Source organism: Pipra filicauda, unplaced genomic scaffold, assembly GCF_003945595.2.
Source record: "Pipra filicauda isolate LSUMZ 115617 unplaced genomic scaffold, ASM394559v2 scaffold845_size90650_pilon, whole genome shotgun sequence".
Lineage (NCBI taxonomy): Eukaryota > Metazoa > Chordata > Aves > Passeriformes > Pipridae > Pipra > Pipra filicauda.
The window spans coordinates 30035-52811 of NW_024105026.1; the positions used below are offsets into that span (position 1 = coordinate 30035).

The 22777-nt window shown below is 61.0% G+C and overlaps 1 protein-coding gene across 1 annotated transcript in view; it reads left to right on the forward strand.

Moving 5' to 3' along the window:
- The window catches only part of ARHGEF11 (Rho guanine nucleotide exchange factor 11), a 26179-nt gene continuing 3402 nt past the window's right edge, over nt 1-22777 (forward strand). Inside the window, exons 1-36 of the mRNA XM_039390589.1 lie at nt 1-178; nt 1548-1646; nt 3401-3450; nt 3539-3596; nt 4311-4477; nt 4574-4645; nt 4956-5075; nt 5319-5370; nt 5470-5546; nt 5900-6037; nt 6141-6209; nt 6381-6482; nt 6958-7056; nt 7636-7678; nt 7915-8011; nt 8699-8821; nt 9028-9051; nt 9529-9673; nt 10270-10366; nt 11245-11274; nt 11557-11683; nt 12291-12470; nt 13127-13174; nt 13759-13946; nt 15230-15376; nt 16351-16430; nt 16548-16673; nt 16763-16880; nt 17640-17818; nt 17904-17979; nt 18205-18372; nt 19281-19368; nt 19467-19568; nt 20447-20529; nt 21510-21752; nt 22286-22486. Of these exons, the coding sequence (XP_039246523.1) occupies nt 1-178; nt 1548-1646; nt 3401-3450; nt 3539-3596; nt 4311-4477; nt 4574-4645; nt 4956-5075; nt 5319-5370; nt 5470-5546; nt 5900-6037; nt 6141-6209; nt 6381-6482; nt 6958-7056; nt 7636-7678; nt 7915-8011; nt 8699-8821; nt 9028-9051; nt 9529-9673; nt 10270-10366; nt 11245-11274; nt 11557-11683; nt 12291-12470; nt 13127-13174; nt 13759-13946; nt 15230-15376; nt 16351-16430; nt 16548-16673; nt 16763-16880; nt 17640-17818; nt 17904-17979; nt 18205-18372; nt 19281-19368; nt 19467-19568; nt 20447-20529; nt 21510-21752; nt 22286-22486 (3994 nt within the window). The remainder of the gene's footprint in view (nt 179-1547; nt 1647-3400; nt 3451-3538; nt 3597-4310; nt 4478-4573; nt 4646-4955; nt 5076-5318; nt 5371-5469; nt 5547-5899; nt 6038-6140; nt 6210-6380; nt 6483-6957; nt 7057-7635; nt 7679-7914; nt 8012-8698; nt 8822-9027; nt 9052-9528; nt 9674-10269; nt 10367-11244; nt 11275-11556; nt 11684-12290; nt 12471-13126; nt 13175-13758; nt 13947-15229; nt 15377-16350; nt 16431-16547; nt 16674-16762; nt 16881-17639; nt 17819-17903; nt 17980-18204; nt 18373-19280; nt 19369-19466; nt 19569-20446; nt 20530-21509; nt 21753-22285; nt 22487-22777) is intronic.

Here is a 22777-nt window from a genome sequence, read left to right on the forward strand (position 1 = left end):
ATGACCTTGGAGGGCTTTTCCAACTTCAGGGATTCCTGGGATTGGCCATCCCTGATCTCTCCTCCTCCTCTTTCCCCCCCCAGGTTGAGCAGCCTGTCCTCACTGGGGGATTCCTCCTCGGAGCGAAGGTCCCCCGGGCACCGCCGCCAGCCCTCCTCCGACTCCTCCGAATCCACAGGTGGGAATTCCCGCTCCAGCCCCCCCTTCCCTCGGCCTCCAGGGCCACCTGGACCTCGGGAACAGCCCCTGGAGTCACCTGGGGAATTGTCTGGGAAGGGCAGGACCTTCCAGGCAGGGCCAGGGCCGGTGCTGCAGCACCACCAAGTTTTTGGGAATTGGGCTCCAAACCCAAGGGATTCATCCATAGGGTGGATCTCGGGGTCGTGGACCTGGTGGTCAAGGACAGACAGTGACCCCCGGGGTCACGGGTGTCCAAAGGACCTTTCACCCCCAGTTTGGGGCTCCTGGGGGCTTGGGGGACCCTTTTTACCCCAGTTTGGGGGGTCTCAGGTGTGGGAGGTCCCTTTTCACCCCAATTTGGGGGGTCTCAGGTGTGGGAGGTCCCTTTTCACCCCAATTTGGGGGGTCTCAGGTGTGGGAGGTCCCTTTTCACCCCAATTTGGGGGGTCTCAGGTGTGGGAGGTCCCTTTTCACCCCCAATTTGGGGGGTCACAGGTGTGGGAGGTCCCTTTTCACCCCAATTTGGGGGTCTCAGGTGTGGGAGGTCCCTTTTCACCCCAATTTGAGGGGTCTCAGGTGTGGGAGGTCCCTTTTCACCCCAATTTGAGGGGTCTCAGGTGTGGGAGGTCCCTTTTCACCCCAATTTGGGGTGTCTCAGGTGTGGGAGGTCCCTTTTCACCCCAATTTGGGGTGTCTTAGGTGTGGGAGGTCCCTTTTCACCCCAATTTGGGGGGTCTCAGGTGTGGGAGGTCCCTTTTCACCCCCAGTTTGGGGGTCCCAGGAGTTTTGGGGGAGCTCAAACCAATGACCCTGAGGTCACGTGTGGCTCCAACCACGGTCCCTGAAACTGGGAATGGCTGAGGGGCCAAACCAGGAGCCTCACGGCCACTTCCTGCTCCTCTCCTTCCTCTCCTTCTTCTTCCTCCTCTCCCTTTTCTTCTCCTCTCTCTCCTCTCCCTCTTCTCCTTCCTCTCCTTCTTATCCTTGTTTTCCCTCCTCTCCCTCTTCTCCTTCCTCTCCCTCTTCTCCTTCCTCTCCCTCTTTTCCCTCCTCTCCCGCTTCTCCCTCCTCTCCCTCTTCTTCTTCTCCCTCCTCTCCCTCCTCTCCCTCTCTCTCCTCTCCTTCCTCTACCTCTTTTTCCCTCCTCTCCCTCCTTTCCCTGCTCTCCCTCTTCTCCTTCCTTTCCTTCCTCTCCCTCTTCTCCCTCTTCTCTCTCCTCTCCCTGCTCTCCCTCTTCCTCCTCCTCTCTCTCTTCTCCCTTCTCTCCCTTTTTTCCCCTCTTCCTCCTCCTCTCCCTCCTTTCCCTCTTTTCCCTCTCCCTCTTTCCCCTGTTTCCCTGTTTTCCCTGCTCTCCCTGTCCCCTGCAGGGCTGGTCCAGCGCTGTGTCATCATCCAGAAGGACCAGCATGGCTTCGGCTTCACCGTCAGCGGCGACCGCGTGGTGCTGGTGCAGTCGGTGCGCCCAGGTGGGAATCTGGGCACGGGGGGGTGGGAATGGGCATTTGGGGGTCTGGGAGGGCACCTGGGGGTGTGAGGGGGCACCTGAGGGGTGAGGGGGCATCTGGGGGATGTGAGGGGGCACTGGGGGTGAGGGGGCACCTTGGGGTGGGAATGGGCATTTGGGGGTCTGGGAGGGCATCTGGGGAGGTGAGGGGGCACTGGGGGGTGTGAGGGGGCACCTCGGGGTGTGGGGGCACTGGGGGTGTGTGAGGGGGCACCTGAGGGTGGGAACAGGCATTTGGGGGTCTGGGGGGGGCACCTGGGGGGGTGAGGGGACATCCGGGGGTGAGGGTGGGGATTCGCCCTTGGAATGGGTCTTGGACGGGCAGGAGACCCCTCAGGGATCCCCCCACCCACCCCAGGCCACATCCCGGGGGAGAAAACACATCCAGGAGGGGTTTGGGGATTCTCCTTCCTGGATGGGGCCGGTTTTGGGGAGGGGGAGTCTCGCTCTGGGGACGGGTGAGGTGTGACCAAGGGGATGGAAAGGTGGGATTGGGGAAGGGGTTTTGGGAAGGTTGGGTTGGATGGGACTTGGAGCAGCCTGGGATAGTGGGAGTGTCCCAGTTGGACAGGGCTTGGAGCATCCCGGGCTCGTGGGAGGTGGATGGGCTTTGAGGCCCCTTCCACCCCAAACCATTCCTGGATTCCCTGGATATTGGGAATAAATCCTTCCCTGGGAGGGTGCTGAGACCCTGGCACAGGTTATGCCACGGATGCCCCATCCCTGGAAGTGTCCAAGGCCAGGTTGGATGGGAAGTCTCCTGGCCCATGGAAGGTGTCCCTGCCCATGGCAGGAGGTGGAATGAGATTTTTAAGTCCCTTCCAACCCAACCCCTTCCATGATTCCATGGAAGCTCCCCCAGATTGCCCTTTCCTTGTACATCCCAGGGAGCTGCTGGGCAGGCTGGAGGTGGGAATTCCCCGTTGTAGCCCTTGGAAAACCTGGATTTGGCTCCTGAGCCGTGACTTTGGAGCTGCAGTTTAAACAGACAATGAGCTGCTTCTTTTCCAGCGGATGTTCCCAACTCCTCCCCCTTCCCCTCTCTGGCCAGAAAGCCAGGGAAAAACGAGGATATAGGAAAGGGAAAAAGGCTTGGGAGCTCCAACTCTCCTGCAGCTGGAGTTATCCCTGGAAGTTGGGGACAGGGCTGAGGTTCCCAAGGGCGGGACATTCCCAACTCCTCTCCCCGCTCCCTTCGTTTTCCAAGAACCATCAAACCCAAAAGAATCCCGACAATTCCGAGGACTTTCCACTCCCTGCATCTCTCAGGCCCTTGGCTTGGAGTCGAACCGAGTGGAAACATTTTCCTCTTGGTTTGGCTCTGGAAAAAAAGTGGATTTTTCCTGGATTCCAACCTCGGCAACTCCTTTAAGGAGCAGGGGCAGGGAAGGGGGGGCAGAGCAGGGCCCTGCTCCTGCCTCTGGATCCAGGTGTTCCCGATCCAGGTGTTCCCAGATGTGTCAGAGCCAGCTTGGATGGGGGGACAACAGGTTGGGAGCCCTCTTCCATGCCAAGGTGGGTGGGAAAGGCTGGGATGGGCAGGACAGGGATTGTCTGGATGTTCACAAGGGGTGTTGTGAAGCACCCAAGGCTCGGTCACCGGGCTCATCCCACGGGAATTCTGTGCCTGGTGCTCCCCCGTGGAATGTGTCAGGAGGATCTGGGAGCACCGGGAGCCATCCCTTGGATCCATCCTGACTCCTCCCCGTGTCCCAGGTGGGGCTGCCATGAGAGCCGGCGTGCAGGAGGGCGACCGGATCGTCAAGGTGAGCGTTCCCAGCCCCTTCCCCACGGGAATTCCCGCTCCCCTTTCCCCTTCCCAGCCTCTCCCAGCCCTTCTCTCCCTCATCCCAGGTGAATGGGACGATGGTGACCAACAGCTCCCACCTGGAAGTGGTGAAGTTAATCAAGTGTGAGTGTGGCTGCTCTTCCCACTTGGATTGTCGTGGGCGATGTGGAGGCACCGTGGGGATGTCCAGGAGCACGTTCCCATCCTTGGGGAATTTCGGGGGGGAGCCAGTTTTTGGCTGGTTTGCCCCAGATTTGATCCTAAACCCACAAATCAGTGTTTTCACGGGAAGGGGCACCTCCTCCCTCCCCGGCTCAGGAGGCCACGGGATGGATCCCACCCGAGGCCAGGCCTGGATTCTCGGAGAAAAGATGGGAAAACCTGGCTTGATCCAGGTGGCAGATCCGCTGGACAGGGATGTTCCCACCCCGATGCCCACGGGGTGGTTGAGGTTGAGTTGGGTTGAATTTAGGTTGGGTTGGGTTGAGTTTAGGTCGAGTTTAGGTCGAGTTGGGTTGAGTTTAGGTCGAGTTTAGGTCGATTTGGGTTGAGTTTATGTCGAGTTCAGGTTGAGTTGGGTTGAGTTTATGTCGAGTTTAGGTTGATTTATGTTGAGTTTAGGTTGATTTATGTCGAGTTTAGGTTGATTTATGTTGAGTTTAGGTTGAGTTCAGGTTGAGTTGGGTTGAGTTTAGGTCGAGTTTAGGTTGAGTTGGGTTGAGTTTAGGTCGAGTTCAGGTTGAGTTGGGTTGAGTTTAGGCCGAGTTGGGTCGCGTTGAGTTCCACGAGTGAACCACGGAGACCTTTCTCACTCTCCCCTCTCCCGACTTTTTCCAGCCGGTGCCTACGTCGCTCTGACCCTCCTGGGATCCCCCCCTCCCTCCGTGGGGGTGCCCAGCTCCCAGCAGGATGCGGGAACAGCGGGATCCCCCCACGTCCCCCCCGCGTGCCCCCCCCCGCCACCGCCGCTGCCGCAGCGAATCACCGACCCCAGACCCCTCCAGGTCACACCAGACCCCCCCCAGCCCACCCTGCCCCGTCCCCCCCGCCGTGGGAGACGGGAGGGAGGCAAAGCTGAGGAATTCCCTGTGGAATTGCAGGACCCAGAGGTGCAGAAACACGCCACGCAGATCCTGCGGAATATGCTGCGGCAGGAGGAGGCGGAGCTGCAGGTAGGGGGACTCTTTTCCCTCTTCTTCCCTCTTTTTTTCTCCTTGGAGCAGCCCTTGGCGATGCCCTGGTGCTGCTGGGGCAGCACAAAGAGGCTTCAGCCCGTTGTGGAATCATGGAATGGTTTGGGTTGGAAGCTGATCCGTGGGCAGGGACACCTCCTGCCAGCCCAGGTCGCTCCATCCCGATCCAACCCTTCCAGGGATGGAGCACCCCCAGCTGCCTGGGCACCCTCCAACCCTTCCTGGTGGGCTGTGGGATGGGATTTATGGGTTTGGGGTGGGTGTGAAGGTCCCCTCTCCTTCCCCTCAGCGCTTCCAGGAGCTGTACAGCCGGAACCCCGGAGCGGCCGTGGAGGAGCAGATCGAGGGCGCGCGCCGGAGGGTCAGCCAGCTCCAGCTCAAAATCCTCCAGGAGACCGGGAATTCCCTGGTGGGTGGATTCAGGGGAGTCACCCCCATCCTCCTGGCTCCCTCTGAGCCTGGGATCACCTTCCTGAGGTGTCAGGAACACCTTCCCAAGGTGGGGGGATCGCCCTCCCGGGGTGATGGGAACGGCGGCAGAGACATCCCTGCCTTTCCCAAACCTGCAGTGGGAACTGCTCCGAGTTCCCTCATCCCTGTCCTTGAATCCTGAATCCACCCTCCCAGTGATCCCACCCCTCTCCCACTGCAGGATTCCAGGCTGAGCAGTGACTCCAGCGTGGCCGGGTTCAGGTTGGTGGAAGGTGAGTGGTGCCGGTGTTCCTGGAGCATCCCGGTGTTCCCGGAGCATCCCGGTGTTCCCAGCTCCTGGACACGTGGATCAGCCTCTCCTCTGCTCCCAGGACGCCTCTCCCTGGACTCCCAGGATGGAGACAGCGGGTTGGAATCCGGCACAGAGCGATTCCCCTCTGTGAGTGAGGTGAGGGAGGGGTTTCCCGACTTTCCCTGCGCCCCGGGAGCGGGGCTGGATCACTCCGGGAATCCTCAGGACCTCCTTTTGTAATCCCAGTGAAGTGTTTGTCACCTGAACCAATGGAATTCCTTGCAATTCCTCAACTCGGAATTCCTTGGGCTCGTCACGTTTACCCCCAAAAGGAGGGATCCCCCGAAATTCCCACCTCATGCTCCCAACCCAGAAGTTCTCCCAGCAGCCCCTGAGGGGTTTTGTGTTTTCCCTCACTCCTGGAGTTTTATGTTTTTGTGGAATCTTGAGCTGAGAGCTGCTCTCAGGTGCCTCAGCCTCACATTCCCAGTGTCTCCCGTGCCGAGCAGGTCTCCCTGAACCGGAATTCCACCCTCTCCGACCACGGCCTGGAAAGCCCCCGGACCTCCCCCATCATCTCCTCCCGGCTTTTCCAGCACCATCGGCGCCAGGGCTCCGACAGCCCCTTCCCAGCCATGGCAGAGCAGGTGGGTGGGAGCTCATCCAAGGGGGCCGGAGCCTCGGGAATACACAGGATTCCCCCCCGGATCCAGGCTCCTGGCTCCTAATTCCCACCCCTTTCCCGGGCAGGAGCGGCTGGGAAGGCCCCTGATCATCGGCCCGGAGGAGGATTGTGATCCAGGGTACTTCAACAACGAGGTATTCCCGGGATTTTTTGTCCCCTCACCCCTTTATGGACCCCCCCAGGCCCAGTGGGATTTCAAATCCCTCTCCCAGGAGACACCCCGGGTTGGTCCCAAGGAGGTGGGATTTGGGAGCCGGACTGTGGATCCAGAGGAGTGAATTCCTTCCCTTCCCTTCTCTTCCCAGTGCGACTCCCTCTTCCAGGACCTGGGAAAGCTGAAATCCCGGCCGGCACACCTGGGGGTCTTCCTGCGCTACATCTTCTCCCAGGCTGATCCCAGCCCCCTGGTGAGGGGGAATCCCGGGAATCCCTGAGCCCGAGGGGAATCCCGGGAATACCTGAGCCCGAGGCACCTTCCCACGTATTCCCGAGGCACATTCCTGCACATTCCTGGCATCCCCCAGCCGGTGCTTCCCACAGCTTCCTGCCTCAGCCAGGGGGTTTCCCACAGCACGGGGAGGGTGACACTTCCATGGGGTGACACTTCCACGGGGTGACACTTCCAGGGGGTGACACTTCCATGGGGTGACACTTCCACGGGGTGACACTTCCATGGGGTGACACTTCCTTGGGGTGACACTTCCTTGGGGTGACACTTCCACGGGGTGACACTTCCATGGGGTGACACTTCCGTAGGTGGTGACACTTCCTCCCAACCCTCGGGATCACTTCCCGTTCTGTGGCTCAGGGCTGAGCCTTTTCCCTCCCTCCCTCCCTCCCCCCTTCCCAACATTCCTCCTCCTCCTTCCCTTTTCCCCGCAGCTCTTCTACCTGTGCACGGAGGTTTTCCAGCAGAGCACAGCCAAGGATTCCCGAGCTTTGGGGAAGGAGATCTGGAATATCTTCCTGGACAGGAGCGCAGTAAGAGCAGGATCCAGGGCACCCCCACCCTTGGGATCACCAGCTCCTCTTCCCTGCATGGGGCTGTTCCTTAAGATGCCAAACCAGGAAGGGGATTTGGGATTTGGGCTCCTGGAGCTCTTGCTATGGCACAGGATTCCTCGTCCTTGCAGGGAACAGCTGGAATTCCAGCGTCCTCCTCGTGTCCTGGGATGATTTTGGGAGTGTTTTGGAAGTGGTTTTGGGTGGGTTTTGCCACTGGAAAAGCTTTTTTTTGCTGCTGGTTCCTCCACCCCCGGGAAGCACAAGGAGTTGTGTGAGGAATCCCCACTCCTGGCACAACTCCAGCTGCCTCCAGGGGCCTGGAAGCAGGAGAGGAGGGTCCTGGAAGGGAGGATGGACACCCAGGTGCTCCTGCTGGTGCTCCAAGGGAGCAGATAGATTCCTGTTGGGAATCTTTTGTGGGATGCTGGGTGTGTGAGATCTCCGTGGAGAGATGGGGCAGGAATTCAGGGGCTCCAGCACCGTAATCCCAGCTCCTTCCAGCTGGGAAAAGGGATCCAGAGCTGAGCTGCTCCTCTCTTCTCCCCCCCTCTGCAGCCTCTCCGGGTGAAGGTGTCGGAGCAGCTCCTGGCAGAGATCGGTGAGTGAGGGGCCGTTCCTTGGGATGCCAATCCAGGAGGAGGGATTGGGGCTGGGGGCTCCCGGAGCTCTTCCCGGTGATCTCGGGGCTCTCCTTGTGGTGTCTCAGCAAAACAGGACCCGAGATGGGAATCACCTCTGGCAAGGGGGTGGCCAGCACTCAGGGCAGGTCTCCCTGAGGATTCCCAAATGTCCCTGGGGTGGTTGGTGAGCGGGATTGTCCCTCCCCGTCCCCAGAGAGTCGCCTGCGCAACGGGGACGACGCCCGGGCCGCCCTGTTTGAGGCCCAGGAGATGGTGATGCCCGAGATCCAGGAGCAGATCCAGGATTACAGGTACCACACCTGCACAGGGGTCCCCACGGGCACCTTGGGGGTGACCCCATAGGCCACATGTGCCCCATACACTGCAAAGGCCCTATAGGTCCCATAGACCCCATAGGCTGCAAGGGCCCTATAGGTCCCATAGACCCCATAGGCTCCAAAGGCCTCATGGGCCCTATAGGCCCCATAGACCCCTTAGACTACATAGGCCCCATAAGCCCCACAGACCCAACGGGTCCAACAGGCTTCAAAGGCCCCCTAGGCCCTATAGGCCACACAGGCCTCATGGGTTACATAGGCCCCATTGACCCCATAGGCCCCATAAGCCCCATAGACCCCTTAGGCCTCACAGGCCCCATAGACCCCTTAGGCCCCACAGGCCCTACAGACCCCACAGGCCCTGAGGGCACCATAGGCCTCACAGGCCCTACAGGCCCTAATGGCCCCAGAGGCACTGAGGGCCCCATAGGCCTCACAGGCCCTGATGGTCCCACAGGCCTTGAGGGCCCCATAGGCCTCACAGGCCCTGATGGCCCCACAGGCCTCATAGGCCCCACAGGCCCTGATGACTCCACAGGCCTCATAGGCCCCACAGGCCCTGATGACTCCACAGGCCTCATAGGCCCCACAGGCTCTGATGGCCCTACAGGCCCCAATGGCCCCATCCCAAAGTGCCAGTCCCGATCCCGGTCCTTGCAGGACGAAGCGGACGATGGGCCTGGGGAGCCTCTATGGGGAGAACGATCTCCTGGAGCTGGATGGGGACCCCCAGAAGGAGCGGCAGGTGGCCGAGAAGCAGCTGGCCCAGCTCGGGGAGATCCTGTGAGTGCCTGAGTTTGGGGTTTGGGGCTGGAGACACGGGGAAGAGGGGCAGGAACAGCCTCAGCTCCGTCCCTTCGTCCTGCTGGAGGTGGGAAGGGGAGGTGGGAGCAGGGAGGGACAAGGAGGAGTGATGTCAGCACCCCTCCAAAACAAACACCTTCGGGTGTCCCAGACAAACCCTTTTATCCCTCCCTGTCTCTCCACAGGTCGAAGTATGAAGAGGACAGGAGGTGAGTGATCCCAGGGCACGGCAGGAGGGTCGGGAATTCCATAGGGAGTATCCAGTCCTGGCCTCCAGCATCTTCTCCCTGTGCCACATGTGCCCCCTGGGCTCTCGGGATGGCCCTGGGAAGGGTGAACTTCCCTTGGGATTCTGGTGGGCCAGAGGCACCCCCTGGGAAGGATGAACTTCTCTTGGGAAGGGTGAATTTCCCACGTGCCCCCTGGGCTCTCAGGATGGCCCTGGGAAGGATGAACTTCCCTTGGGATCCTGGGGAAGGATGAACTTCCCTTGGGATCCTGGGGAAGGATGAACTTTCCTTGGGATCTGGTGGGCCACGTCTGCCCCTCTCCCATTCCACCTCCCCCTCTCCCAACTCCTCCTCTCCTTCCCTCTTCCCCCGGGGTTGTCTCGACCTCCCGCCGTGTTTTCCCACCGTGTCCAGGGGTGGGATCCCTCTCCATCCCCGTGCTCTGCTCTCTTCCAGCTCCCCCATGGCCTTTGCCCTCAGCACCTACATGAACCACACCGGGATCCGGGTCCGGGACCCGCGTCCTGCCGGCGCCTCCGAGAAGGTCCCGTCCCTCCCCGACAGGGACAAGTGGCTGCCCTTCTTCCCCAAGGCCAAGAAGGTGGGTGGTGGCTCCCTGAGAGCCCTGAATCCCAGAATCCCTGAGGTTGGAAAAGCCCTCCCAGCCCATGAAGTCCCCTCTGTGCCCCATCCCCACCTTGGCACTGAGTGCCATGGCCAGTCCTTCCCTGGGCACCTCCAGGGCTGGGGACTCCAAACCTCCCTGGGCAGCCCCTGCCAAGGCCTGAACACCCTTTCCAGGGGGAAATTCCTCCTCATGGCCAACCTGACCCTCCCCTGGCACAGCTTGAGGCCGTTTCCCCTCCTCCTGTCCCTTGTTCCCTGGGAGCAGAGCCCGACCCCCTCCTCTGGCTCCAACTCCTTCCAGGGAATTCCAGATCCAGAAGGTCCCCCCTGAGCCTCCTTTTCTCCGGGATGAGCCCCCCCAGCTCCCTCAGGAGCTCTCCAGTCCCTTCCCCAGCTTTGTTCCCTCTGGCTCTCCAGAAATCCCCATCTCCCCCCACCCCTGTAGAACCCCAAATCCCGGCCCCATCCCTTCTCCAGTGGCTCATTCCCGCTCAGGGAATGCTGGGACCCCCCCGGGGCTCCCGTGGGAATGTCTCTCTCCCTGTTTCACCCTCCTGGGTGTCCCAACAGAGCAGCAGCTCCAAGAAGGACAAGGATGCCCTGGAAGACAAGAAGCGCAACCCCATCCTCAAGTACATCGGGAAGCCCAAAATCTCCTCCCAGAGCAGTGAGTGTCCTGGGCCCTTCCCGAGGTGCTGAGCCCGCTGCAGCTTCCTGGGAATGCCTTGGGAACCCCTCCTGGAATTCCATCCCCCCCCACCTTCCTTGGAAACCATCCCTTCACCCATCCATGTTTCCACCTGGCTTTTGTGGGGGGAGTGGGAAGGGAGCTCTCATGGAATCATGGAATAATATCCTGAGTGGGAAGGGACACACGAGGATCCAGGTCCGATCCCGGCCCTGACAATCCCACCCTGTCCCTGGAGTGTTGTCCCACCCTCCTGGAGCTCTGGCAGGGTTGGAGCTGTGACCAATTCCCTGGGAAATCATGGAATTGGGGTTGGAAGGGACCTTAAAGCTCATCCAGTCCCATGGGCAGGGACACCTCCCACTAGAACAGGTTGCTCCAACCTGGCCTTGGACGCTTCCAGGGACGGGGAATCCCTGGAAAACCAGGGCCTCACCACCCTCACAGGGAAGAATTTATCCCTAATATCCCACCCAAACCTCCCCAATCCCCTTGTCCTGTGACTCCTTGGGAAAAGTCCCTCTCCAAACCCCTGTTCCAGCCCCAACCACCCTCTGGATGAAGAACCTTTTCCCAATACCCATCCCAGAGCTCCCCTGGGTGACTGAATCCCAGTCTCCCGGATTTCTCCGGCATTCCCCACCCCGCAGGCTCCGAGGCCGCTCCCGTGTCCCCCCAAAGTGCCACAATCCAGGGGTGGCAACGTGGTGACAACTGAATGTGTGTGTCCCTGCTCTCCTCCCTCCCCTCCAGCTTCCAGTTCCCGTGTTTCCACCTCTCCCACTCCCCTCATTCCCTCCTTGGCTGCTGGAATTCGGGGTTGATTTTTGACACCTCATTTTTGTTCTTCCTTCCAGCATTTCATGTCCCCTTGTCCCCTGTCGAAGGTAAAAACGCCTCTTCTTTTGGTTTTGCCATTCACCTCATGTGCTTATAAGTTTGATTTCGTGCCCCACTTCCCCCCCCCCGCCCCGTGAGCTCCCTGAAAACATTCCCTGGATGTCGGGACGGGCTCTGGGAAGGAGGGATGGCTTTTCCCGCTCAGCATCCCAGGAATTCCAGCATCCCCAGGGGAGCTGGGAGGGCTTCCTGGACGTGCCCTGGGTGCTGTTTCCCCATCCTGAGCTCACTGTGTGGGGGGGATTTTCCCTGCTTTTTTGTCCCAGCAGTCAAACCCGGGAATGTGAGGAATATTATCCAGCACTTTGAGAACAATCAGCATTACGAGAGCCAGGAGCCCGGCACCCAACGCCTCTCCACAGGGAGCTTCCCAGAGGATCTGCTGGAATCAGACAGGTGGGGCCAGCCTGGGATTTTGGGCATCCCGTGGTGGGTTTCATGGAATCATGGAATGGTTCAGGCTGGAAGGAATCTCAGTGATCATCCAGGGACACCTCCCACTAGACCAGGATGCTCCGACTTGGCCTTGGGCACTTCCAGGGATGGGGCATCCTCAAATTCCATGGAAAATCGGGGCCTCGCCACCCTCACAGGGGGAGGAGTTTATCCCTAATATCCCACCTAAGCCAGCACATGGAATGCTGGAATGGTTTGGGTTGGGAGAGTCTTAAAGATGATCTCATTCCACCTGTGGAGCAGCTCTTGGTGCCGTTCTGGCAGCACGAAGAGGATCCAACTTTTCATGGAATCCTGGGAATGGTTTGGGTGGGAAGGACCTTAAAAATCCAGTGGCACCCCCTGCCATGGGCTGGACACCTTCCCACTATCCCAGAATCCCCCCCTTGCCCTGCTGCCCACGCTGGGGGGTCAGCCCAGCCCTTCTCCCTTCGCTCATCCCGGCTCGATCCCAAAAAAAATCCACCCTCCTGGGTGTCCCCTCCACGTCCTGCAGGGACATTCCCAGCAGGCTCAGCCTCGTCCCGGGCTTTGTTCCCTGCTCCAGCTCCCGTGCTGAGGTCAAGCTGGGCCGCTCCGAGAGCCTGAAGGGCCGGGAAGAGATGAAGAAATCCCGGAAAGCCGAGAACGTTCCCCGATCCCGGAGCGACGTGGACATGGACGCGGCGGCCGAGGCCACCAGGCTGCACCAGTCGGCCTCATCCTCTGCATCCAGCCTGTCCACCAGGTGGGAAACCACCTCCAGGGCTCCCCTGGGAAGGGTTGGATCCAGGGATGAGCTGGGAACGCCGGAGGGGGCGGGAAGATGAACCCTTTGGGGTCAGGGAAGGTTTGGGAAGCCCCTCTCCTGGGAAAGCTTTGGGGAATCCTGGGGGTTAAAAGCCAAGCCCAGGCGTGCAGGGTGAGGTGGTTCCATCCCCTGCAGCTCCTGCAGAACCTTCTGGGTATTTTCCATGGGGAAAAAAACCCAGGGAATTGGGCTTTCATTCCCATTCCTGCCCCAAACGTCTGGAAGGTCTTGAGGAGACACTGCTGGTGGAAGGGTGGGATTTTGGGACACGAGGATGGTGGACTCATCCCAAAGGAGAAGGGTGGGATTTTGGGACAAAAAAGTGACTCTCCCACTCTCCCATCCCGAGGGATAAGGGTGGGGTTTTGGGACACAAAGGTGACTCTCCCATCCCAAGGGATAAGGGTGGGATTTTGGGATACAAAGGTGACTCTCCCATCCTGAGGGATAAGGGTGGGATTTTGGGATACAAAGGTGACTCTCCCATCCTGAGGGATAAGGGTGGAATTTTGGGACACAAAGGTCACTCTCCCATCCCAAGGGAGAAGGGTGGGATTTTGGGACACAAAGGTGACTCTCCCATCCCTCCCCAGGTCTCTGGAAAATCCCACCCCCCCCTTCACCCCAAAGATGGGCCGCAGGTGAGTGACACCCCCCCCTTGTCTCTCCCAAACCATCCAGGATTGCTCCAGGTTTTCCCTCAGAGCAGGAATGTCTCCATAGGAACCCCCCAGGGCTGTGCCCTTATTTTGGGGGCTCCATCCCTTGCTCCCTTAGCTTTTCCTTGCTTTCCAGCCGGGCTGGAGAGACCACAGGGGGATGGATTCCCCGGGAGGCAACTCCCATGAGTTTTCCATCCCCCTGGGTGGGATGAGGGGGCTCCTTTTCCCTTGGGTTAAGCAGGACCTTTATAAACATCTGGGGGAAGTGGGTCCAGAATCAGAGCCTCGTGTGCTCCTTGAAAGCTCCAAATTCCAGCCCAAACCAGCCCTGGCTGTGCTGGGATTGCTCCAATGGGAGACACAGAGAATTCCCATGAGTTTTCCATCCTCCTGGGTGGGATGAGGGGGCTCCTTTTCCCTTGGGTTAAGCAGGACCTTTATAAACATCTCCTGAGGGTGGGCCACAGTCTTTTAGGTCCAGAGTCAGAGCCTCGTGTGCTCCTTGAAAGCTCCAAATTCCAACCAAACCCAGGATCCCTGGCTGTTTTCCCCCCTTTTCCCAGGAGCATCGAGTCCCCCAGCCTGGGCTTTGGGGTGGATTCCTTCCTGCCCCACCTGCTGGAGGACGAGCAGGGCCAGCTCTGGGACCTGGAGCCCGAGCTGGACCCCCAGAACTGGCAGCACACGGTGAGCAGGGAGCTGGTGGCCAACCTGCCCCCCCGGGAGGTGGAGAGACAGGAGGTGATCAATGGTATGGACCCGGAATTCCAGCGTCCCCCTTGTGTCCTGGGATGATTTTGGGAGTGTTTTGGAAGCGGTTCGGGTGGGTTTTGCCACTGGAAAAGCTTTTTTAACTCCAGGAAGCAGAGGATTTGGGCTCCTGGAGCTCTTGTCATGGCACAGGATTCCTCATCCTTGCAGGGAGCAGCTGGAATTCCAGCGTCCCCCTCGTGTCCTGGGATGATTTTGGGAGTGGTTTGGAAGCGGTTTCGGGTGGGTTTTGGGGAAGGAGATCTGGAATATCTTCCTGGACAGGAGCGCAGTAAGAGCAGGATCCAGGGCACCCCCACCCTTGGGATCACCAGCTCCTCTTCCCTGCATGGGGCTGTTCCTTAAGATGCCAAACCAGGAAGGGGATTTGGGATTTGGGCTCCTGGAGCTCTTGCTATGGCACAGGATTCCTCGTCCTTGCAGGGAACAGCTGGAATTCCAGCGTCCTCCTTGTGTCCTGGGATGGTGTTGGGAGTGTTTTGGAAGTGGTTTTGGTGGGTTTTGCCACTGGAAAAGCTTTTTTTTGCTGCTGGTTCCTCCACCCCCGGGAAGCACAAGGAGTTGTGTGAGGAATCCCCACTCCTGGCACAACTCCAGCTGCCTCCAGGGGCCTGGAAGCAGGAGAGGAGGGTCCTGGAAGGGAGGATGGACACCCAGGTGCTCCTGCTGGGAGCAGATTCCTGTTTGGGACCCCCCCAGCAGTGCCCCCCAGCCCCGTGGGGCACCCTAGGGCAGTGGGAGACCCCCCAGCAGTGCCCCCAAGACCCCCCAGCAGTGCCCTCGACACCCCCAACAGTGCCCCCAGTGCCCCTGAGACCCCCCAGCAGTGCCCCTGAGACCCCCCAGCAGTGCCCCCCAGCCCCATGGGGCACCCTAGGGGAGTGGGAGACCCCCTCAGCACTGTCCCCAAGACCCCCAGCAGTGCCCCCAGTGCCCCTGAGACCCCCCAGCAGTGCCCCTTCTGCCATGAGGGACCCTGAGGTGGAAGGGACCCCCCCAGCAGTGCCCCCAAGACCCCCAGTAGTGCCCCCCAGCCCCATGGGGCACCCTAGGGGAGTGGGAGACCCCCTCAGCAGTGATCCCCAGACCCCCAGTAGTGCCCCCAAGACCCCCCAGCAGTGTCCCCAGTGCCCCTGAGACCCCCAAGCAGTGCCCCCAGTGCCTTTGAGACCCCCCAGCAGTGCCCCTGAGACCCCCAGCAGTGCCCCCCAGCCCCGGGGGGGGTCCCTGTGCCCTCTCCCACCCCCGTCCCTCCCCCCCCAGAGCTCTTTGCCACCGAGGGGTCCCACCTGCGCATCCTGAGGGTCCTGGACCTGCTCTTCTACCAGAGGATGAGGAAGGAGAACCTGCTGTCCCGGGAGGAGCTGGGGCTGCTCTTCCCCAACCTGCCCGACCTCATTGAGATCCACAGTAAGAGATCCTGCCCCTGGAATTCCCCCCCCTGGAATTACCCCCCCCCTGGGAGCACAGGGTGGGCTGAGGTGGTGGGGTCACCCCTCATGGACCAGCTCCCCACTCCAGCTTTTCCCTTCCCTTCCCTTCCCTTCCCTTCCCTTCCCTTCCCTTCCCTTCCCTTCCCTTCCCTTCCCTTCCCTTCCCTTCCCTTCCCTTCCCTTCCCTTACCTTCCCGACCCTTCCCTTCCCTTCCCTTCCCTTCCCTTCCCTTCCCTTCCCTTCCCTTCCCTTCCCTTCCCGTCCCGTCCCTTCCCTTCCCTTCCCTTCCCTTCCCTTCCCTTCCCTTCCCTTCCCTTCCCTTCCCTTCCCTTCCCTTCCCTTCCCTTCCCTTCCCTTCCCTTCCCTTCCCTTCCCTTCCCTTACCTTCCCGTCCCTTCCCTTCCCTTCCCTTCCCTTCCCCAAAACTTCCAAACCTTCCCGTCCGTCCGGCCCTTCCCTTCCCAAACCTTCCCTCCCAAACCGTCCCTTCCCGTCCCTGACCTTCCGGCCCTTCCCGGCCAGTCCCTTCCCTTCCCTTCCCTTCATTTCCCTCCCCTTCCCTTCCCAAACCTGCCGTCCCTTCCAAAACCTTCCCTGCCCTTCCCTTCCCAAACCTTCCCGTCCCGGCGCAAACCCTGCCCAAAACCTTCCCAAACATATCCCTTCCAAACATTTCCCTTCCCAAAAAACCTTCCCTTCCCAAAACTTCCCAAACCTGCCAAAACCTTCCCAAACCTTCCCTTCCCAAACCTTCCCTTCCCAAACCTTCCCTTCCCAAACCTTCCCTTCCCAAACCTTCCCAAACCTTCCCAAACCTTCCCAAACCTTCCCTTCCCAAACCTTCCCTTCCCTTCCCCTCTCCTGGGATTCTGGGGCCCTCTGGCCCAGCCCCTGGGTGGGTGTCCCTGGTGACCCTACTCTGGTGTGACCTGATCCCGAATCTGCCCCAGATTCCCTCTCGGAATCCATGAAGAAGCTGCGGGAAGAAGGACCAATCATCAAAGAAATCGGGGATCTCATGTTGTCCCGGGTGAGGAGGGGGAACAAGGGCCGGTTGTCCCCTCTTTAAAGGGGCTGGAGGAGCTTGGGGAGCCCCGGGGCCGAGTTCTGGGGGGTCCCTGATCCCGGTTTTCCCCCCAATTCCCAGTTTGACGGCCCTGCCAAGGAGGAGATCCAGCAGGTCGCCGCCACCTTCTGCTCCTACCAGTCCATCGCCCTGGAGCTCATCAAGACCAAGCAGCGCAAGGAGACCCGCTTCCAGATCTTCATGCAGGTCTGTCCCTCCTCTTCCCAAGGGAATTCCCAGCCCTGCATCCCACTTTGGGATGTGTCCCAGCCTCTCCTCTCCCCTCCCAATCCCAGGAGGCCGAGAGCAACCCGCAGTGCCGGCGGCTGCAGCTCAAGGACCTGATCATCTCGGAGATGCAGCGGCTCACCAAGTACCCCCTGCTGCTGGAGAACATCATCAAGTTCACCGAGGGTAGGGATGGGGCTCATCCCAAGACCCTAATCCAGGGTTTTTTCCCGAGGGATCTCATCCCGAGGCTCCTCATCCCGAGGCTCCTCATCCCGAGGTTCCTCATCCCCCGTCCTTCCAACACCGTCGTGTCCCCGGCGAGGGTTTCCCACCCCTGGTGGGATGTTCAGAGGGGAATTCCAGGCTGGTGAGGGAGGAGGATGTGCTGCTTTTCCAGCTGCTTTTCCAGCAGGCGTGCCCTGGAGGTGGGAATATTTGGTGGGAGAATTTCCCTCTTTATCCTGGAGGAGAAAAGGAGGCTCGGGGGGGACCATCTTGCTCTTCTGAAAGGAGGTTGTGGCAATGGGGGGGTCGGGCTCTGCTCCCAGGGAACAACAGGACGAGGGGAAAAACAGCCTCAAGCTGTGCCAGGGGAGGCTCAGGTTGGAAATCAGGAGGAATTTCCCCCTGGAAAGGGTGGTCAGGCCTTGGCAGGGGCTGCCCAGGGAGGTTTGGAGTGCCCACCCCTGGAGGTGCCCAGGGAAGGACTGGATGTGTGGCACTGAGGGCCAAGGTAGGGATGGGGCACAGGGTGGAATTGGTGATCCTGGAGGGCTTTTCCAACCTCAATAATCCTGGGATTCTGAGATCCTTCCAAGCAGGGCTTTGGTGCCCGGGATGTCCCCGGGATCCGGACGGGGAAGGCCCCTCTCCCCCATCCCCCCTGCTCTCCCCCCATCCCACTGCCCCCAGTCTCAGCCCCGTTGCCCCCCCCCCTCCCAGCAGGATCCCCGGAGCTGGAGAAGCTGTGCCGGGCTCGGGATCAGTGCCGGGACATCCTGAGGAACGTGAACGAGGCCGTGAAACGGGCGGAGAACCGGCACCGGCTCGAGGGCTACCAGAAACGCCTGGACACCACCCCCCTGGAGAGGACCAGCAACCCCCTGGCCGCCCAGTTCAAGGTCCCCCCGGGGCCCTGGGGGTGGTTGAGGGTCTGGCTGGTCCCGGAGCAGCCTTTTCCATGGTCCTGGTTGTCCCTGCACACAGAACCTGGATCTCACCTCCCGGCGCATGATCCACGAGGGGCCCCTCACGTGGCGCGTGGGCAAGGACAAGACTGTGGGTATGGAGCTTCCCCCCCGGCCTGCTGGGAGCACTGGGAGCACTGGGAGATGCCCCTTGGCATCCTCAGGGATGGGGGTGTTTCACCTCCAGGAGAAAGGACCCCCTTTATCCTTTCTCCCCCCTTTTCCACCGCGAGGAGGGAGGCCCCGCTCGGCTCAGGGGCACGTCCCCGGGTGATCCCACCACGATCCCACCACTTTGTGTCCCTTCTGCCGCCCCCCAGACCTGCACGTGCTGCTCCTGGAGGACCTGCTGGTGCTGCTGCAGAAGCAGGATGAGAAGCTGGTGCTCAAGTGCCACAGCAAGACGGCGCTGGGCTCCTCGGACAACAAACAGACCTTCAGCCCCGTCCTCAAGCTCAACTCGGTGCTCATCCGCTCCGTGGCCACGGGTAGGGATGGGGAACCCTGGGATCGAGGGGGAGGGATGGGGAATCCTGGGATCGAGGGGTAGGGATGGAGAATCCTGGGAATGAGGGGTAGGGATGGGGAATCCTGGGATCGAGGGGTAGGGATGGAGAATCCTGGGAATGAGGGGTAGGGATGGAGAATCCTGGGATCGAGGGGTAGGGATGGGGAATCCTGGGAATGAGGGGTAGGGATGGGGAATCCTGGGATCGAGGGGTAGGGATGGGGAACCCTGGGATCGAGGGGTAGGGATGGAGAATCCTGGGAATGAGGGGTAGGGATGGAGAATCCTGGGATTGAGGGGTGACTCGGGGTGGGAGGGACCTTAAAGGTCACCCAGGCCAAGGGCAGGGACACCTCCTGCTAGACCAGATTGCTCGGAGCTCCATCCAAAATGTCCTTGGGCACTTCCAGGGATGAGGCAGCCACAGGTTCCCTGGGCAGCCTGTGCCTCCCTCACAGGGAAGGATTTATCCCCAGTGTCCAATCTAAACCATCCTGGAATGGTTTTAGATGGGAGGGACCTTAAAGATCCTCCAGGCCAAGGGTGGGGACACCTCCCGCTAGACCGGGTTGTTCAGAGCTCCATCCAAAATGTCCTTGGGCACTTCCAGGGATGGGGCAGCCACAGCTTCCCTGGGCAGCCTGTGCCTCCCACACAGGGAAGGATTTATCCCTAATGTCCAATCTAAACCATCCTGGAACGGTTTAGGTTGGAAGGGACCTTTAGGATCACCCAGACCTCAGGCAGGGACAGCTTCCAAATCCCCTGGGATGCTCCAAGCCCCGACCCACACTTCCAGGGATGGGCCATCCGTGGGATAACCCGTGCCAGGGAGATACCCCTGCTGTGCCCTGACCTCCCTCCTCCCTCCTGGCATCCCTTTCCCAGATAAAAGGGCCCTTTTCATCATCTGCACCTCGGAGCTGGGACCCCAAATCTACGAGCTGGTGGCCCTGACGTCCTCGGAGAAAAACACGTGAGGCTCCACGGGGATGGGATGGGATGGGAAAGGGGCTTCCCTGGGGGGGCAGGAGACCCCCTTGGGGAGCTGACGGGGGTCTCTGGGCCTGCCAGGTGGATGGAGCTGCTGGAGGAGGCCGTGCAGAGTTCCACCAGGAATGCCACCTTCCCCCCGAAGCGCCGGACGGCAGAGCCCGCTGGCACGGCCCCCACGGGGTGAGGGGCTGCTCCGGGGGGCTGGGGGCTCCACGGGGGGATTGGGAGGGGGACAGGGGTCCTCCCTGGTCGTTGGGGACATGGGGGTGGCTCTCAGGGCTCTGGGGACCTGCTCTGTGCCATCCCGGGGTTCCTGCTTCCCTCGCTGGGATTGGGGATGTGAGCCTGGAGGATCCACAGGGGGGTTGGGATGGGGACAGGGGTCCTCCCTGGATCCACAGGATGGTTGGGGTGGGGACAGGGGTCCTCCCTGGATCCAGAGGGGGGTTGGGAAGGGGACAGGGGTCCTCCCTGGATCCAGAGGGGGGTTGGGAAGGGGACAGGGGTCCTCCCTGGATCCACAGGATGGTTGGGATGGGGACAGGGGTCCTCCCTGGATCCACAGGATGGTTGGGATGGGGACAGGGGTCCTCCCTGGATCCACAGGATGGTTGGGATGGGGACAGGGGTCCTCCCTGGATCCACAGGGGGGTTGGGAAGGGGACAGGGGTCCTCCCTGGATCCACAGGATGGTTGGGGTGGGGACAGGGGTCCTCCCTGGATCCACAGGGGGGTTGGGAAGGGGACAGGGGTCCTCCCTGGATCCAGAGGGGGGTTGGGATGGGTTCAGGAGTCCTCCCTGGTCCCTGGGGGACACGGGGGTGTCTCTCAGGGCTCTGACTCCCGATCTGAGGGAGTGAGCCCCCTGATTCCAGCCGGGAGCAGGTCAGGGAGAGCAGGGGAGCTGCCCCTTGCTGGGCTCAGGGCTCTCATCCCTTGCCCCTCCCTGGATTTGGGGGGTCTCCCTCCCTGCCCCTGGCTGTGTTTGGGGAGGGTCTCCCCCCTGGGGGTGTCCCCCCCTGCTCCCACCTCCTCCCCAGCCCCCCTCTGTGCCCCAGGCTGGTGCTGCAGGACCCCGACGTGTCCCCGGAGCTGTCCCGGGGCTCCGGAGCGGAGCTGGAGCCGGAGGATTGTTCCTCGGGTGAGGATTGTCCCTGCTGTCCCCTCCCCTGTCCCCTCCCCTGTCCCCTCCCCTGTCACCTGGGGGGGACACGGGGTCAGCCCTCCCCCTTCCCTGTCCCACGGAGCTCATCCCTCCCTTTGCTCTGCCAGGGATGGCACCTGGAGCTCATCCCCCCTTTCCCAAGGCACAGGGAGCTCATCCTTCCCTTTCCCTGTCCCCTGGAGCTCATCCCTCCCTTTCCCTGTCCCTTGGAGCTCATCCCCCCTTTCCCAAGGCACAGGGAGCTCATCCTTCCCTTTCCCTGTCCCCTGGAGCTCATCCCTGTCTTTTCCCTGTCCCTTGGAGCTCATCCCTCCCTTTCCCTGTCCCCTGGAGCTCATCCCTGTCTTTTCCCTGTCCCTTGCAGCTCATCTCTCCCTTTTCCCTGTCCCCTGGAGCTCATCCCTCCCTTTCCCATCACACATGGAGCTCATCCCTCCCTTTTCCCTGTCCCCTGGAGCTCATCCCTGTCTTTTCCCTGTCCCTTGGAGCTCATCCCTCCCTTTCCCTGTCCCCTGGAGCTCATCCCTCCCTTTCCCAAGGCTCATCCCTGTCTTTTCCCTGTCCCTTGGAGCTCATCCCTCCCTTTCCCTGTCCCCTGGAGCTCATCCCTCCCTTTCCCAAGGCACAGGGAGCTCATCCCTCCCTTTCCCTGTCCCTTGGAGCTCATCCCTCCCTTTTCCCTGTCCCCTGGAGCTCATCCCTCCCTTTCCCATCACACATGGAGCTCATCCCTCCCTTTTCCCTGTCCCCTGGAACTCATCCCTCCCTTTCCCAAGGCACAGGGAGCTCATCCCTCCCTTTCCCTGTCCCCTGGAGTTCATCCTTCCCCTTTCCCTGTCCCCTGGAGCTCATCCCTCCCTTTCCCTGTCCCCTGGAGCTCATCCCTCCCTTCCCTGTCCCCTGGAGCTCATCCCTCCCTTCCCTGTCCCCTGGAGCTCATCCCTCCCCTCCCGCAGCCGACAGCGATCCCGCGGCTCTCCTGGGCCGGGAGAAGCCCCTGGAGGAGGAATCTCTGGAGGAGGAGCCGGTGGGCAGCGAGGGGGAGGAGGAGGGCGAGGAAATCCCGGGCCCTTCTTCCCTCCTTCCCGGCGGAGCCATCCCAGCCCTTCCCGCTCCCATCCCGGACATCCCCACCCACCTCCCGCTGCTCCCGAAATCCTGCGGCTCCCACGGCGTGGCCGAGGCAGCGCTGGAGGACGGTGAGTCCAGGATGGAACCTCCCGCCCCTCCCCTTTCCCGCGGGATGTCGGGATGAATCCCAAACCCGCGGGATGTCGGGATGAATCCCAAACCCGCGGGATGTCGGGATGAATCCCAAACCCGCGGGATGTCGGGATGAATCCCAGACCCGCGGGATGAATCCCAGACCCGCGGGATGTCGGGATGAATCCCAGACCCGCGGGATGAATCCCAGACCCGCGGGATGTCGGGATGAATCCCAAACCCGCGGGATGTCGGGATGAATCCCAGACCCGCGGGATGTCGGGATGAATCCCAGACCCGCGGGATGTCGGGATGAATCCCAAATCCGCGGGATGTCGGGATGAATCCCAGACCCGCGGGATGTCGGGATGAATCCCAAACCCGCGGGATGTCGGGATGAATCCCAGACCCGCGGGATGTCGGGATGAATCCCAGACCCGCGGGATGTCGGGATGAATCCCAAACCCGCGGGATGTCGGGATGAATCCCAAACCCGCGGTTTTTTTCCCATCCTTTTTTCCTCTCCCAGTGGAGAAGCTGCGGCTGCTGATCCTGAGGAGGCTCCGGCCGTGCCGGGAGGTGGATCCCGAGGACGATGTGACTCCCACGCCCTCGGTCACCTGGGATTCGGTGCTTTCCAGCCAGGATTCGGCCTCCCAGGAGGGAATTCCCGAGCCCCCCGAGGGGCCGGAGGAGCCGGAGCCCGGCGGGTACAAAGTGGTGCGGAAAGGTAGGAAAAAAAAAGGGAGGGGGAAGGATGGGATTGGGAATGGGGGAGGGAAGGGGGAAACAGGGACAGGGAGCCCTCAGGGATGGGCTGGGGGGGGTGCAGGCCCAGCTGGGGGTCCCAGTCCCTGCTCCCTGGTGGGATTGGGGATCTCATTCCCTGCTCCTTGGTGGGATTGGGGATCCCATTCCCTGCTCCTTGATGGGATTGGGGATCCCATTCCCTGCTCCTTGATGGGATTGGGGATCCCATTCCCTGCTCCCTGATAGGATTGGGGGTCTCAGTCCCTGCTCC